Genomic DNA, 18,411 nt, shown 5'->3' on the forward strand with positions numbered 1-18,411 from the left:
ATTACATTTGTCTGTTTTGGAAGCGTTATATATTCGCAAGTTGTCCCCTGAACTGTGTGTCCAGAACTTGCAGAAGGAAAATGTTTTGTCGCTTCAGTTGTTTGGCGCTAATCCTCGTGAAAGTGTCAGTAATGCTTCTTCTCATTGATGTTTTCATTATGTTTTAGTCATTTCTTCACCTTCACCCTGTTGTTGACTTGTTCAGCTGAATTTTATTTTTCCACACGTATAGCGTGAGGTCTCAATCTATGCTTTTGCTCTATAAGTTGCTGTGTTTGACATTTTTCCATTATTCCCTGTATTTACCCATGATGAGAAGGGAACGAAAACGTTCGCTTACGAAATTGGCTTACTTGACTGTGTGGATTGCGTCGGTGCTGTCACCTTTTCTTTCGAAATATTATAATAATAAAAATATTATAGTCCAACACACAAGGTGCAAGCGTTTCGCACAGACAGTCCCTTGGAAATCAGACTGCGGCAAAGACGTAAGAGCAGCAAGAGAGAGAGAGAGAGAGAGAGAGAGAGAGAGAGAGAGAGAGAGAGAGAGAGAGAGAGAGAGAGAGAGAGAGAGAGAGAGAGAGAGAGAGAGAGAGAGTAGCGGAGGGAGCCTCATATTCATCACGAAAGAGAGCTGCATCGTGACAAAACAGAGCAGAAGATAGATTTACGAAGGCCTAGAAGAAACATAGAGAGGTCTAAAGGAGAAAATATTTACTTGAAGTATCAATTGAGACATGATGTGTTTCGTTTCATACGGCATACGGTACATGTAGTTTCATGGCGTAAAGACAGAGGTTACCGAGGATTGCAGAAAAAGAGGATTAAAATGTTTTAAAAAAAACTTTCAAATGGGAAAGCTTTAAAAAGGGAAAGGACTCAAGTTAAAAGGAGGACGGTAGCGTAATAAGCTAGATTTTCAATGTCCTTCTCAAGTTGTGAAGTCTGTGATGCTTACTTTTGCAAACAGACCATTTTGTAGACTATCCATAGCATGGCAGCACGTGCACGGGTGCTGGCATTCTTTCACACTCATGTTGCGGCTGATTAACTTATTCGAAAGTGCAGTGGTACCACCGGTATTTAGGCACACTTATTTCCGTGCTGGAATCTCGGTCAAGTCATGTACCCTATACGCAACAAGCAAACACACATACAATCACACCATGTGTTAAACGACTTCAACAGTGCAATTATCATGTGGAAGATAATCACACTGGGCAGGCCACTGGGCATGTCACTGAGCAGGGCACTGGGTAGGTCGCTGAGCAGGGCACTGGGCATGACACAGGGCAGGGCACTGGGCATGTCACAGGGCAGGGCACTGGGCATGTCACAGGGCAGGGCACTGGGCATGTCACAGAGCAGGGCACTGGGCATGTCACAGGGCAGGGCACTGGACATGTCACTGAGCAGGGCACAGGGCATGTCACTGAGCAGGGCACTGGACATGTCACGGAGCAGGGCACTGGACATGTCACAGGGCAGGGCAGGGCACTGGGCATGTCACATGGCAGGGCACTGGGTAGGTCACAGGGCAGGGCACTGGGCATGTCACTGAGCAGGGCACTGGGACTGTATCACATGCATGCATGAGCCTTATACTGCATGCGTATCTGTGACTCTCTCATTATACGAAGATTTCCTTCGTCCGAACCCCTTCTGACCGGCGCTAGGCCCGAAGGGTTCGGAAAATAGATGCTCTGCTGTATAGGCACAGTCTCAGATCCATGCACGGCATGCTTGAGTCAAGAAAGAAGAAAAGGCGGTATCCAATAAATATGCACCGGTGTTTTTTTTTCAAGTTGACGCTGGACATGCACTCCGTCAACTCACTCACCACACTGCACCGCACTGTCTCCATTGCTAAGCTCCAGCAGTATCACAGGCACTCTCTTCAGTTTCCATGATACTGCTGAGGCTTAGCAATGCAGTGGCACTGTTGAAAAACACACACGCTCACATTAATATCGTTCGAGAGGCCCGTGGGGCATTCACTCTTAACACTGCGCCGTGGTTTGACATCCACCTGAATATCCGCTGAGTTTAATACTAGTACTCGAAACAGCTTTATGAAGGAACTCAGTAGCAACGGATGTGTCGCTTTGCTGATGCTGTGCTGTGGCAACATGTCGAGGTCGGCCGGAGAGCGCAGTTATGGTGTGTTGTTGATGGGAAATCTGTACGGGGCCGAATGCTGCTGCTTACCCTGTATTTAACAAGAGTAGAGACTTGGAGCATTCGTTTGCACACACTCTCTACAACACGAGAATCAAGGTTTGATTTCAGGGCGCGCGCATGCGAGCGTGTATGTCGGTGTCACCCACATGCCCCCCCCCCCCCCTCTCTCCCACCAAGAGTGTGCAATTCCAGCTATGGGGTCTGCAACGGCAGAACTTCACATCACGTGATGAACCAGTACACATTATTTGCACTCTGTGCATGATAGATACAGGGTTGTACGCAACCCAGCTTTGGGTACAACTCTCTTGTGGTCACTTTGCACTGTTTGCCAGTGTAACCTTTTGAACCATGTCACGTGATGTGAAGTTCTGCCGTCGCAGCACTGCATAGAGGTTGTGCAGGCAGTCGCACACTCTTGGGGGTTATGTACTCTTGCTCCCACACGTACACCTGTATGCATGCACTCATCCTTCCTTCCAACACAAACACATACACACACACATGCATGCAGTACCTACGCAACCCCTCCCCCCTCCCCCAACACACACACACACACACACACACACACACACACACACACACACGCACACACACATACACACACACGCCTGCACACACACACGCCTGCACACACACCCGCACCCGCACCCGCACACCCGCACCCGCACACGCACACACACACACACACACACACACACACACACACACACACACACACACACACACACACACACACACACCAAAGGACAATGGACATGCACTCACTTGTGCTGCTGGGTAGACTTAGTCTTGCCCTGCGAACTAGAATGTTCAGGGGTGGCGTGACGTATTAGGGACAGGGACACTGAAGTGGCTACCATGGCAGATGACTCAGTATTGGTGGGGACTTGCTGGGGGATGAGCACTGTAGAAGATTTGTTTAGGACACGGGCACTAGAAGTAGAAGCAGAAGAGTCCTGCGCCTTTGGTAGCTTGGCAGGACTGGAACCTGCCTTTGCTGCCCGACTGCGAGAAGTAGCTACTGGTGCACTGGAATCAGCAGACGCTGGACGAGCGTGTGTGCTGGCGGGGGATGCCGCAGCAGGGTCGGCACTGCCTCGCACGGCCATGCCGTCGACGGGACTGGTCTTCGGCAGGCTGCGAGGAGTAGGCGTGCCGTCGCTGGAAGACGACGATCGGCTGTGGTACGCGGTGCCGGGTGTGCTTGCAGGCAGCGGTGTCTGTGGTGGTGTAGTCGCTGCCCCACTCACTATGCCAATTCCCGTGTCCTCCGTCGGCGAAGGGCACAGCGAGTCATCGCCACGGGCAAACATAGCGTCGATGTCCGCATTTGATCCGTCAATGTCGACCTCCAGAAGCCGCAGGATGTGGCCGCACGCATTCAAATGCTCGTAATCCTAGCAGCAGCAGCAGCAGCAGAGCACACACGCAAAAGTAGAATACTCGAATATTCAATCGGAGAAAATCAGAGTACTCAAACTCGGGATCTTAACGCCAACCTTCACCCCTACGCAAAAGTAAGAGCTAAGAAAAGCAGCGCTCAGACGTCTCCTTGTAGAGGAGAGAGATCACACATTAAGTTGCTTGTCTTTACATGTACATGCACACTTTCCTGGTGCCCATGGGGGACAAGCAGGTCTTCTCAGCATTTTACTGTACATTCAAATCCAGCTTGAGTGAAAATACGCAAGAAGTACATACAGACCACGCATGTACGTTCACATGTCCAACCGGTATGAACCATGCACCATCAGCATGGCAGTGGACCCTACCTCTTCCTTCATCTTGAGCACCTCTGTGTACGTCTCCGTGATCAGAGCAATAAACTGACTCAGGACAAAGTAGATAAAGAGGCTGATGAAGATGTAGAGATACACCTACAGGCAGAAGCACAGATAACAAAGCTGGTGGTAAGTACTGACCTCATATTCGTGAAAGAGACACCAAGCGAAGTAAGAATGTTGGCTTCTTCAAGAGCCGAAATCAGTCATTTACATGTACTTCGAAGTATTTGCAGCAAAATCCAACGTAACTCCCATACGCCAAGTCGTAAAGCATCGCCATATCTATCATGGCTGATGTAGTGACACGTTATAGCTGTGATTCTCTTCATCTCTATTGACATCAGCAGTTGCAGTTTCTCTACACACCTGCACATACACATATGCACATACATATGTGCACACACACACACACACACACACACACACACACACACACACACACACACACACACACACACACACACACACACACACACACACACACACACACACACACACACACACACACACACACACACACACACACACACACACACACACACACACACACACACACACACACACACACACACACACACACACACACACACACACACACACACACACACACACACACACACACACACACACACACACACACACACACACACACACACACACACACACACACACACACACACACACACACACACACACACACACACACACACACACACACACACACACACACACACACACACACACACACACACACACACACACACACACACACACACACACACACACACACACACACACACACACACACACACACACACACACACACACACACACACACACAAACACACACACACACACACACCCGAATACACATGCATGCACACATATACACAAACACATACACACACGCACACCTACCTGAGAGAAAATATATGGCCCGATCGGCTTTTTGGGCATCAGTTCAAACGTTCGGTACATGTCATCACCGTTAAGGAGAGAGTAGAGTGTTTCTGAAGTCACGGTCAGACTGCGGAACTGCACAGACAAGCACGTAAGTTACACACAGACAAGCACGTAAGTTACACACAGACAAGCATCTTGATTGTACTCGGATGGAGAGTCAAGGATAAATTTAGGCCACACGTTTTTATTTCTATGTTTCTCGTCACCTGAAAATCTAAAAACGTATGCGAGAGGTGGAAAAAAATAAAAAAATGACCGAAAAATAAAACAAGTTTATTGACCTTTGTTCACACTAAAATCCACCAATACACCATGCAAAATAGCATCCATAGTTAGCAACTAGTGTGTGGTAGGCCATAGGAGCTTCTGTCGCAATCTGAGCATGTGCAGCTAGATTGCGCACAAAAATGCCATCCTTGCATCATGTGTCGTGCAGGCTTTTGCATGGTGTATTGGTGGATTTTAGTGTGAACAAAGGTCAATAAACTTGTTTTATTTTTCGGTCATTTTTTTATTTTTTTCCAGACTCCTGAATCGTATGCGCGCGGGTGACGAGAAACGTAGAAATAAAAACGTGTGGCCTTATAGAAAAGAAAAAGGACCAAGGAACTACAAGTTACGCTATATATGCCAAGTTGGAAGGCTGTTGGAGTGTGCATCCGGGGTGTGCTAGAGCTGTTAGCCAGACAGTTGTAGAACATGAGTACCGTCGGTCAGTGTCGTGCAATGTTATCGCATGAGCTGATTGTTTAGTAACTGGTGGTGTTAGTGGACAGTATAGTGTAACTTGTAGTTCCTTGGACTTTTTTCTTTTCTACAAGCATCTTGAGTGATAATTTGAGTGATAAAATACCATGTTTACATGAACAGGTAGAACCCTGGTCTGAAACTGTCCAGCTCAACAAGAATATGTCATAGCCTTGAAGAAAGAATCCACTCAAACATCGAACAGAGCTCCATTGGTAAATAGCATTACACATAGTCTGAGGCTAAATCCAAAAGATTTTGCTCAGCGTCTAGTGGAACCTGCAACACGGCAAAGAGTTTGACAGTTGATCGTGTCGGAAGTCTGTTACTGGACCAGGCGGGATCAGAGGTGAAGCGGGAGAACGGAAGAGCCTCATCAAGTTATATTACCGAATCGGTGGCAGCGTAGCCGACTGTCGTCAAACGTGCCTGAGAGGAACAAGACGCTATACTCCGGTAGTGGACAGGGAGGCATTGTTGGCTACTTGGCGGTGCGCTAAAGTCATAACTGTGGCTGAACTACCACTGACCAGTGCTGTATGTACACTGCTCAGTGAAGAACTCATACACTGCTCGGTGGAACTCTTATAAATTGCTCAGTGGAGACCATATACTTGTAGCTTTATGCATTGCTCGGTGAAGACCTTATAAACTGCTTAGCGGAGATCTTATACGTTGCTCAGTGGAGATCTTATGCACTGCAGTTCCAGTGCGGATGTGCATGACTGTGGACGGCAAAGATACATGTGCGTACACCCACACATGCTCGCACCCACCCACAGGCACCCACACACACACATATAGGCATGCATATACACACATACACACACACACACACGTAATTCTAAAGCTTTGTCCAGCACGGAAGGTCCTCCGTACCTTGACGTGGTAAGTACCCAGCGCTATCCAGCCACAGAAGGCAAATGCCATGTACAGAATACCACTACACAGCATGAAGCGCATCAGACTAGGCAGTGCACAGCGCAGCGTCACAAGCAACACCTGCAGTGGAGGCACACACACACACAAGATATCCAGATAGTTACGCAAACATAACCCGAGTAAACTGAGATGTTTAGAGGTGATGAAAATGAGATCATCGGATACGCTTGGTGTGGAGTGGCAAACCAATGTTACGGTAAGAGTTCAATCTCACCCTAGGCACAGCGTTTAACGATTTAAGAAGAAAAATCCATCATTTAATAACTCCAGAAAATGTCCCTTTCAACTCCCTCACACTACAACAAGAACCAAGGGGCGCTCTCTCTAGTCAATATGACCCTGGATACGACGACCACCTGTACACAGCGCCCGCATTGTAAGGTCCCTTGAGCGGTCGGCATACACAGGTTTCACTGTATGCCACACAACTGCACACAAGCACGGTCGTGATACCAAGCAATACTTTTTTTCGCAATGTCGAGTGCAGTGAAGATTTTTTGCGTCGGGTACCCCCCCCCCCCCCCCTCATGCTGGTCGTGAGAGGGTGGGAACCCCTACTGGGAGCCCTGACATGATATCCCCAACACCCGTCCAGGAGATGGGCCGAAGAGCTGGCCGCAAGGCCAAACCGGCAAGCCCAGCGGAGAGCTTGATGCTCTCTGGGTCGGAAGCTGAGGAGCTGAGTCGGACCACCACTGTCAGGCCGATCACCATTCCAAAATCGGCTCGCCTACCTGGCACAGACAGGCCCGTAACTGGCGTAAGTCCTAATGAATCAGTCCCTCTGGACAAAGTAATGTACCTACTAAAGACCCAAGACAATTTGCCTCGGAGTTCCGAGAGGACTTGGCGAGAAATAAGAGGGAACTGATGTCGCCTTTTGACGAGAGATTGGCTACCGTGGAAAAAGAAAGTGGCAGGAGCGGAGAGTGACCTGAAGGAGCTCCGTTCCGCGAACGAGAAATTGACAACTGAAGTGGCATGGCTTGCGTCTGCTACATGCATCAGTGATTCTCCAGGCAATGGCGGAAAATCCGCCATTACTGGGCTCCGGCAGGAGGTAGACAGGCTGGCGACTAGACTGGGGGAGGTTGCACATTCCACCCCAAATATGGCTCAAACTTACTTTGAGGAGCAGGCTGAGCAGATAGCACGTTCCAATAACGTAGTCCTGCGGGGAGTTCCTGAAGCTGTGGAGGAGGGTGCATTGGTGCAGACAGTTCGTGAACTGATCCCGGGCGGGGTCAGATCGTCTGACATATTTAGTGCAGAACGACTGGGGAGGCGTAACACAACAAACGGATCAGGCACAGCTCCCAGCAAGCCCCGTCCTGTACGTGTATGCCTCTCCAAAAGTGGGAAGGAACTCCTCATGAAAAGGAAGCAAGAAGCAGTTACAGGTGGCAAACCTGTTTACGTGTCCCATGATCTCACTCGTACTGAACAATCTAAGCGAAATGACGTCTGGCCTACATTTCGGAAACTGCGACAGAATGGCATCCGATGTACTCTGCCTCGATGCGTGATCATGTTGAAGGGCAAAGCCATGACAGACGAAGAAATCGCCATGCATCTCTCAAAGACCACCTAGGGGTGCGAAAGTGGAACGGCAGCTGCTGGCGTGGACTCCAGTCCAGCGGATACCCCAACAACGCACTGGCATTGTAAATGAAATATTTGTCACATAAATATAATTATGTAGTATCAGGAACAAGTTATTGTATATACAGGATTTAATTATTACTCATACATTGGACATACTATGCATTACCGGAACTTGGCTAGACACTTCAATTGCAGATTCGTTTATTGCATTGCAAGGCTACGACCACATTCGACGAGACAGAGGCAGAGGGAAAGGCGGAGGTGGTGTGCTAATATATGTTCGTAGCACTATACCGATGACGTACGTGCATATCAATTTGAGTCCGTGTGACAGTGAACTAGAAGCAGTAAGTGTGCTGCTTGAATTTCGCAGCCCTGGACACGTCACTTGGCGTTTACCACTGATATGTGTTTACCGACCCCCTTCATCAGGGGTAGGATTCTGGGATACATTCACTGCCTACATAGACAACGTAACACGAAGCGTGAAGCACAGCTCACTATGCATTCTCGGCGACCTTAATGTCAATTGCTTGTCTGATCAAGCTCCCGCTCACTTCCGAAACATGTGTGCAACCCACTGTGTTCATAACGTTGTAACAGAGCCAACCAGATTCCGCTCCGATTCATGTTTGGACCCTATTTGTATCACTGGCGACCTTGTAGCTGTTGATGTCAGTGTAATGCCTGATCCAATTAGCGATCACTTTGTCGTGAAAGCTAGTCTAGACCTTGAATGCCACCTTGACAGACCAGGTCATCTCCGAGTTAGGACTAGAAAGAAACCGCTTTCCACCCTGGACTTTGATGATCTGTCTGACAGGATTGGTTCGGCCCTCACTGAGACAGGACGACATGTCACTGCTAGCACTGGCGCTGATGAACTCGTGGATAAATGGCACGGCAGTATTGGAGGTGTCCTTGATGACCTTGATCCATATGTGGTCAAGAACATAAAGCTACACAAGAAATCGCCTAAGCCATGGATCACTCCAGAACTACGTTTTCTATTCGCACGTCGACAGTACCTCCACCGCCGAGCATGTAAGAAAGCGAGTGACCCAGCAGCTTTAGAAGAATATCGTCGAGTTCGGCGCGAGGGAACTTTAATGAACAGGCGTCTCCGCTCCCAGTACTATCAACACCAATTCATGTCCGTCCGTAAACAGCCCAGGGGCCAATGGCAGTTACTCAATGGTCTGCTTCACAGACATACCAAGGACACTTTAGGAGGGACTGATCACATCGGTATCTCCCGCACCTTTGCACAAACTGTTTCAGACCCCATCCGGACACACCTTCACTGCCCATCTGGTCCCCATCGCCAGACTTCTATGTTGGCTATCTCGCAGCCCATGGTCACCGACGTTGTAAAGATCCTTCGTAATCTCGATGCCCATAAGGCTCCCGGAGCAGATGGGTTGCCTCCGATCCTTTTCAAGAAGTGTCATAAAGTAATGGCAGGTTCCCTGTGTGCTCTTCTCAGGGCATCTATTGAGGAGAGTAAGTTTCCTGCGCTTTTCAAGCATGCATCCGTGAGAGCACTTTTCAAGGGCGGGGACCGCTCTGAACCGCGAAACTACCGACCTGTTTCACTTTTACCGATCGCTAGTAAAGTCCTCGAGAAGCACGTGTACAACCAATTAAGCCTTCTTCTGAGAGAGAATCCCGACATTATTCCACCCGAGCAATTCGCATACAGACGATATCAATCGTGTGAGGAGGCCCTGACTGTTGATAGCTGGATGAAAGCCTTGGATAATGGGAAGGTTGTTGGCGTAGTGCTCGCTGATGTCAGGAAAGCGTTCGTCAATCACCAGTTGCTGTTGAATGAGTTATTTGATTGTGGGATTGGTGACTCGGCTCTGGCATGGTTTAAAAGCTACCTGAGTGATCGAACGCAGCAGCTCATTGCACCAGAGGGCCTGCCATGCGTGCCATGTACGCAGGGTGTTCCGCAGGGGTCTGTTTTGGGACCTATCCTATTCAGCCTCTATGTCCGTGGTCTTCCCTCATGCGTCAACAGTTCCACAGTTCTGCAGTTTGCGGATGATGTGAATATGTATGCAGCTGGTGACTCTGCTGAGGAAGTCATCGGAACGTTGAACGGAGATCTGGCCAAGCTGTCTGTCTACCTGAAAGAGAAGCGCATGATGCTGAACCCAGCAAAGACGAAGTCTCTACTCCTTCACAGAAAGACAACAGCAGTGCCTAGTTCCGCCAGTGTCGTCATTGACGGCGTCCATGTTCTTCGAGCGCAGTCTGCACGCTATCTTGGCATTGTCATTGAGGAGCACCTGACTTTTGGGCCAAAAATTGACAGCTTGATTGGGTCTGTCAACAGGAAACTCGGCGCCTACCGCATGTCAAGACATCTCTTGCCATTCCATGCACGGCGTAGCTTTTACCTTAGTGTTATTCAGTCGTCATTGGAGTAGGCAAGCAGCGCTTACGTCCACACCCTCAGTTCTTACTATTTCGATAAGTATGTCCGGCTATTTAACAGGTGTCTAAGAATAGTTTTTGGTTTCGATAACTTTACCAGTGCCTCTCATATTCTTAGCCTATACAATCTCTCCCACATTTCCGTCCGAGTCAATTTGAAGCTTTTTATTCTTGTATTTCGCTCTGTCCATAGCGGCACATGCAGCTCTCTCCTAAAAGAAATTTTCCATACCCGCTTCTCCAGTGCACATACTACTGCCGTCACTAGGTACCAAATCTCTTTTTCTCTGGCCTTGCCTTCTGCCCGCACTAAAGCTGGTTTTTCTCGTCTTGGCTACATAGGTTCTGATCGGTGGAACATGCTGCCTTCCACTCTTCGCTCTTGTACAGATTATCGCCCATTTGTTCGTTCATGCTTAACCTTTCTAGGGGCTCCCGTAAGAAGACCATAGGTCTGTGGGAAACACCCTAGTAAAATAAATAAAATAATAATAATAATCTTCGAATTAGTGGTTGCGACTTGTAAGAAAGGGTTTGCTCCCCACACCGGAGCTCGCGCTATTCCGCCGACTTTACTTGACACTTGACTGACTCACGACTGCCATCCAGAGCACACGAGAAGTCCATCGAACCTTCGACTCGGCAAACCTGCAAGAAAGCACCACTCCCTGCTCAATACACAGTGTTTCGGGGAATTCACCCCTCATCAGTTGAGCTTGAGTAGGCTGAGGAAGATTGTGCCTGAAGAGCACCACTTATATAGTGCTCTCCAGGCACAAACAATAATCTTCACTAGTAATAATAATAATAATAATAATAATAATAATAATAATAATAATACTGCTGCACTCACATTGTAGCCATGGAAGTAGCTGAGGAAGCGAAGAGCACCGACCCAAATCAACAAACAGCCCACGCCGAGAAGGAAGCTGCAGACTGTGAAGTGCTCACTCTCCTAGAAAACAGCCGGCAGAGCAGCACAGAGCAGGAGCAACAGTACACATCAACACATCTCAGAGTCAGAGCATGCCCGATACAGCACGCAGTACGAATAGACACACAAGCGGACAAGAATATACGCACCGCCGGACACAAACATACAAGCAAAGGTCCACTCGCTGCAAGTATACTACAAACTACACACAGTTCTTGCAAAGGCGATGGTTGGGAAGCAAGTTCAGTACTTACATTGCGTGTTGCCACATCACCCTAGACACAGGCACATCAGAACAAGACACACACACACACACAAACACACACACACACACACACACACACACACACGCACACACACACACACACACACACACTGGTGAAATCATTTATTCCTTAGACATGACCGTTGCCAAAGGCAACTGTGCTGAAGACGTTCGCCACAATGTGAACTGATGCAGCTACGTAATCTTGTCGTGGTTCATGGATTTGTGTTATTAGTTTGCTTTCATGTATGTGCCTTGACATCTTCGAATTGCGTAATTATTCTCAGAATTTATTGTTGTATTTTAATATAGCGTTTGTAGTTGAGACATATTGTTGCGTCGATACAATTCAGTTCTCCTTATTAGTATCGCGCCAGTTGTATGAATTACAAAGTAGCAGTCAAGATCTATTCTCTAGTCGGTTGTAATAGACATTCGTTCCACAGGAATTGCCATAATTATCGTTGTGCAGATTCTCACCTGATTTCGTTCGTTCCGCGTTCCATAGTTTTTCTATTCTACGCCCCGCAGTTTCTGACAGGGTTTGTCATCACCCGTTGGGGTGTTGCCACTCACTGGCAGATTGATAGACATATTTCACCAGCACAGATTCTCTGCACAGGAAGTATTTCAAGTCCTTTGTTCTCTTTTCTTTACAATTCACACTTGAATTTTCGTTTCTCTTGTTTTCTTGCTTCTGCACTGACGCGTTTTCATATCTTGATTTCCGCAAACGCGTCGTCGCGTACCGCGATTCCGGACGCGACGCCGTATTTGCCGCATGCATTCGTCACGGGTTTCTGTTTTTGGGCACTGCACTGCATTGCACATTGCAATATTGCACTCTGCACGCGTACGAACACGTACGCTCTTTTATTTTTGCTGTCGATCAAGTTTTCGACGGAGCTCGTTGTGAGCTTGAACAGATTTTTGAGAGAAGAATGGCGACGTTCGTTGAGTTTCGAGGCTTCCTTGTTTCGTGCTAGCCAACCGATCTTTAGTCCGTTACGGGACGATAAACCTCCGTAACATTTTGGTAGCAGAGGATGGTTTGTCGTTAGGTTAGGATCCTCGCCTGAGAATGGCATCCTCGGAGGAATGCCAGGATTTGGAGCGTGAGATCGAGCTCCTGAAGCTGCGGAAGTCGGCAGCGAAGACGCAGCTTACGAATGCGAGGCGTGGGCTGTTGGTCTTGGTAGATGTCGACACGCGACCTGTGCCGGACAAGGCAACGGTACTGAAAGCAGTTTCCTTGCTGCAAGGAGCCATGGACGAACTTGCAGGAGTCACCAGGACCCTGGCGAGTTACGTTCAGCAGACCCCAGACTAGGGAGGTTCTGCTCTACGTTTTGGGAACGCGACGCAAAGAATCACGCGAACTTTCTTCGCGTTCCCGTAACGTAAAGAAATGCTGTTCTGCTCTACGTTTCACCTAGAGAAGTCACGTGGAATGTGTACTGGGAATTTCCCCTTCCATATTTGGCAGTTTTCTGCATGCAGTTGATCGATACCCAGCAAATCCGTACGCATTTTCTCTGCGTGTGCCACAACGTAGAGAACCCCATCTCCGCGTAGAAATCTGGAGCCAAAACACGCGAAGCCGTAGACTCTAACCCAGACACCTGCTCTCTACGTGATTTCTCTACGTTTCACGTATAGCAGAACCTCCCTACTGTCTGGGAGAATTACGCAAGTTATCTGAGGATGCGGAGCAAACAGAAGAGAAGTATACGTCCGCGATGGAACGAAGTGCGGACTTCTGTCGGCAATACAGCAGTTTTGTCACGCCCAGTACACGTTTTGGAAGTCCGTCCAGAAAAACTCAAATCTACAAACTGCGAGCTTACCTGGATAGGCACACTGCTCTTGTCGATGAGACCAGCGCTGATGAACGCGATGAACATGCTAGTGGAGCACGGGAATTTGAGTACGGAGTGGAGTCGCTAGCGCTGCAGACAGATAGTAGTAGTACTGTGGAGCACACAGCGATCAGAGAAGCTGGTGCTCAGGCCGGTGCCAGTGAAGTAAAAGTTAGAGCAGACGTAGGGGGCCTCAGTCTCGGAGACAGAGCGCTTCAGTCCAGCACTAGCATTAGATCTGCTAGTACTTCTGCCACTAACACTAGTAACAGTACTAGTTCTACTTCTAGTACATGTACCAGCACCACTGCAGGGTTGTCACCTGCAACCACAAACTACCTGTCACCAGCACAGGCCAGTGTGACAAGCATTAGTTTCACAAGTACAGGTGCCAGTTTCAGTGCTAACTACTTGGCAGCATCCAGTGCACCACCACCAGGTTACCTGCAGGCCAGGCCAGTGATAGGTATGGGAAGCACTGTGACAGTCAGCGCTGCCACTGGGACCAAGACTAGCACTCGCAGCAGGCATGCACCAGCAGTGTCTACTACAAGTGCAACTGTGCATACCACTCTGCCAGTGTCTGGGATGAGCTTGCCTCCAACAGCCAAGACCAGAGTAGGCCAGACTGCCACTCAACCTATAACTCTGCAATCTTCCGCACCTAATAGTATGTTTCAGCCGTCGACACAGCAGCAATTGTATTTGCCGACGTCTCAATCGCAGCAGCATTCATTGCAGATACCACAGCCACAGTATGCATCACAGGTCATGCAGCAGCAGTGTATTCCGCCACAGCAGCAGTCTACCGTACAAGCGACTCAGCCGCAGTACGCACCGTTGTCAGTACAGCAGCCAGCACAGCAACAGTATTCTAATTCGGCGCCGCAATACCAGTATTCGGCACAGTCGTATACACCACAGCCGTCACAGCCGTATACGCCACAGTACACACAGTCATACACACCGCAGTATACTCAGCAACAGTCCACACCACAAGCCTTACCTACACTGTATCCTAGTCCGTATTCAGCGCCCACGTTGCCGTACACTCAGGCATCTCTCCCGCCGCTATATCCACCACCACAGTCAGGGTATAGTTCACAGGTGCATGTCCAACAGCCATCATCAGATATCACTAAGAATCTGAAGAAGGTGTCAATCCCAACATTCAGCGGCAATAAGCGCGAGTACGACCGATGGAAAGCAGCGTTCGTAGTATGTGTCGACAAACAGCCGCTCTCGAAAGAGATGAAGTTACTGCAGTTGCGGCAGTATTTGAGTGATGAGGCACTGAAAGTTGTTGAGAGTCTTGGATTCTCACCGTCTTCGTACGACGCTGCGCTACGCCGGCTCGAACAACGCTACGGTGGACAACGAAGACAAATCGCTGTACACGTGGAAGAACTAGAGGAGTTCAACCAGATACGAACCGCAAAGGCAGCAGATCTGGAAAGGTTTGCTGACCTCCTAGAAGTCGCCATCGTACAAATGACGGACGCCGGATTGCAGTCCGAGCTCGGCATTGGCACAATGTACACAAGGCTGCAGCAGAAATTGGCCACACCAATTCTCACACAGTATCACCGTTGGGTGCTGGAAAACTCCAAGCATGAATCCGTGAGAACACTACAAGAGTGGGTGAACCGAGAGGCAGCCATCATCGCTACAGCGACAGAGACAGTGGACGGCGTCAGCGGCAGTGGCAGCAACAGCAGTAGCAGCACCGGAAGCAGAAATAGCAGTAACGCGCAAGCTGGCACACGACGGACCCATCTGGCAACCGACAAGAAGGCCAAATCAACAGCTACATGCGCTCTTTGCGAAAAGAGCCATGCAATTTGGAACTGCCAACAGTTCAAGACCGCTGAGCCATCCAAGCGTTGGGTACATGCTAAACGTCTCAACCTTTGCTATCGTTGCCTCGGCACAGGCCACCGTGGGAACGATTGCACCAGGAGCCGAACATGTAATGTGAACGGTTGCAAGGACACACACAACTACCTCCTGCACAAACCAACAACAACACCTGGTGGATGCGACAAGGAGAAGCCGTCTGAGAAACCAGATGAACGAAGTCATCTAGCAGCCGCGACACTTCAGACTAGACGGCATAAAGAGTCTGTCTCGCTACGTACTGTACCCGTGATTGTGCGAGCTAACGGCAAGTCCGTCGAAATCAACGCTCTGCTCGACGACGGGAGCACGAAGACCTACGTCAATGAGGTATTGGCTAAAGAGCTCGGCTTGCAGGGTAAACGGCGAGAAGTTCGGGTAGCCGTCCTGAGCGGCACCGTAGAGACGTTCACCAGCATGCCAGTCCAGTTTGAGCTTGAGAGCACCGACACTACAGTGAAGCTCAAGATGGAAGCTGACACGATAACTGATGTAGTGGGAGATGCCAGAGCCGTCAATTGGTGGAACAAGAAGCGAGCGTGGCAGCATTTAGCTAATCTCGAATTTCCACCGCTTGGCCGCAAACCTACCATTGATCTCCTGATTGGCCTGGACTACGCCGAGCTTCACAAGTCCGTCAAAGACATCGCCGGCCAACGTGGCGAGCCCATTGCCCGCCTGACACCACTCGGATGGACCTGTGTTGGGTCAACGGACAGTGAGACCCTCCCACGCACCCTGTTGACACGCCAGGTAGATGATCTGGGCACTCAAATGAAACGGTTCTGGGAAGTCGAGGAGGTACCAGCAGCAATGGTAGCCGAGTCGCAACGCACTGCTGACGAGAAGGCAGCACAGGACATCGTCAGCGCTGGGCTCACCAAGTCGGACGACAAGTACACGGTTCCGTTACCGTGGAAAGGCAACCGAGCCGAGCTACCAGACAACGCCATCATGGCGGAGAAACGGCTCAGAAATACAGAGCACCGGTTGAAGAAGGACACAGCAGTCGGCGAAGCATACAGCAACGTAATTGAGTCATACGTGAAGAAGGGCTACGTTCGCAAGGTGCCACCCACGGAAGTCAGCACAACACGATGGTTACTTCCACACTTTCCCGTCCTAAGACCGGACAAGAGCACAACGAAGCTGCGGATAGTGTTTGACGCGGCGGCACGCTGCCAAGGTGACTCACTAAATGAACACCTCCACGCGGGCCCGAAGCTGCAACGCAGTCTCTTTGATGTTCTCCTTCGCTTTCGGCAGCACTCAGTCGCCATCGTATGCGACATATCAGAAATGTACCTGCAAGTGAAGGTAGCACCAGCCGATCGTCCCTGCCTACGTTTCCTGTGGCGAAATCTCGACACCAGTAAGCCACCCGATACGTATGAATTTGAGAGAGTTGTGTTCGGCCTCTGCGTGTCACCGTTTCTGGCACAATTTGTTGCGCAGGAACACGCTAGACGACACCGAGAAGAAAGCCCCCGAGCAGCCGAGTCCATACTTGACTCCACCTACATGGACGATACGCTGGATTCGGTGGAAACTGTAGCAGACGGCAAGAAGCTGTACCACGATCTGTCAGCGATGTGGGCTGGAGCCGGCATGAGCGCACGCAAGTGGCTGTCGAATGCACCGGAAGTGCTCGAAGCCATCCCAGCAGAGCTACGAGCAGCCGAAATCAATCTGGAGTCTGGGGAGCTACCGGCGGTTAAAGCTCTCGGCATTCTCTGGAAAGCAGCCGAAGACGTGTTCTCGTTCCGTCCGGCAACCTCAAGTGAAACAATCAGCACGAAGCGCCAGTTTCTGCAGCGCATCAGTCAGCTCTTCGACCCGCTAGGCCTGATTGCACCAGTAGTTGTGCAGGGCAAGATCATTATGCAGGACATATGGACGTCCGGCACAAACTGGGACGAAGAACTGAATCCGCTACTGAAAGCCTCAGCAACCAGGTGGTTTCAGCAACTTCAGCAACTCGTGTCAATCAGAGTCCCAAGATGCCTCAGCTTGACTAACAGCCAGCAGCAGCTGCATGTGTTTGCAGATGCATCCAGTCTCGCTTACGGCGCAGCCGTATACATGCGCAGCCAGGATAGCAGTGATGTCGCGGCTCGGTTCGTGGCAGCAAAGAGTCGCGTCGCTCCGCTGCAAGCGATCAGCATTCCTCGGCTCGAGTTGATGGCTGCAGTAACCGCAGCAGAACTCGGATCTGCAGTTGCTTCAGCAACACAGCTACAGCTGCAGAATGCAGTCTTCTGGACTGATTCCATGGATGTATTCCATTGGGTCCGGCAACCCAGTCGGCAATACAAGCCATTCATCGCACATCGGATCGGCTACATCCAGACGCTAACTCGACCTGGGCAGTGGCGCTATGTCCCGACAGCGCTCAATCCAGCAGATCTCGTGTCCCGAGGCGCAACGGTAACGAACCTCGCGGAGAGCAGCTTGTGGTGGGAAGGTCCTGCCTTTCTCCTGCAGCCATCTACAGAGTGGCCACAACCAGCAGCTACCACGACAGCATCGCCAACAGCTGCTGCAGAAGTCCGCAAGACAGCAGCGCTTCCGTCAACATTTGCCAGTGTAACCACATCAAACACCGACACCATGTGGCGATTAACCCCAGAGCGTTATTCAGATTTTCAGCGTCTCGTACGAATAACAGGATTGGTGTTACGCTTCATCAGTAATGTGAGCAGTAATCAGCGCGCCACGGGGGAGCTGACAGTCTCAGAGCTTCAAGACGCTGAGCGTCTGTTGTTCAAGGGCGCACAAGCAGAAGCC

General features: G+C 49.8%; 1 protein-coding gene across 2 annotated transcripts in view; it reads right to left on the minus strand.

Moving 5' to 3' along the window:
- Nucleotides 1-393: 393 nt before the first annotated feature.
- The window catches only part of LOC135815681 (mucolipin-2-like), a 32,862-nt gene continuing 14,844 nt past the window's right edge, over nt 394-18,411 (minus strand). Inside the window, exons 10-16 of one of the 2 annotated variants that reach the window (XM_065329002.1) lie at nt 11,859-11,879; nt 11,524-11,625; nt 6,558-6,680; nt 4,887-5,003; nt 3,957-4,061; nt 2,950-3,581; nt 394-1,130 (exon numbers count right to left, since the gene is read on the minus strand). In XM_065329002.1, coding sequence (XP_065185074.1) covers nt 1,094-1,130; nt 2,950-3,581; nt 3,957-4,061; nt 4,887-5,003; nt 6,558-6,680; nt 11,524-11,625; nt 11,859-11,879 — 1,137 coding nt within the window. In that variant the 3' untranslated portion in view covers nt 394-1,093. The remainder of the gene's footprint in view (nt 1,131-2,949; nt 3,582-3,956; nt 4,062-4,886; nt 5,004-6,557; nt 6,681-11,523; nt 11,626-11,858; nt 11,880-18,411) is intronic. The other variant, XM_065329003.1, reaches the window with a different exon arrangement.

Source organism: Sycon ciliatum, chromosome 4 (assembly GCF_964019385.1).
Source record: "Sycon ciliatum chromosome 4, ocSycCili1.1, whole genome shotgun sequence".
NCBI lineage: Eukaryota > Metazoa > Porifera > Calcarea > Leucosolenida > Sycettidae > Sycon > Sycon ciliatum.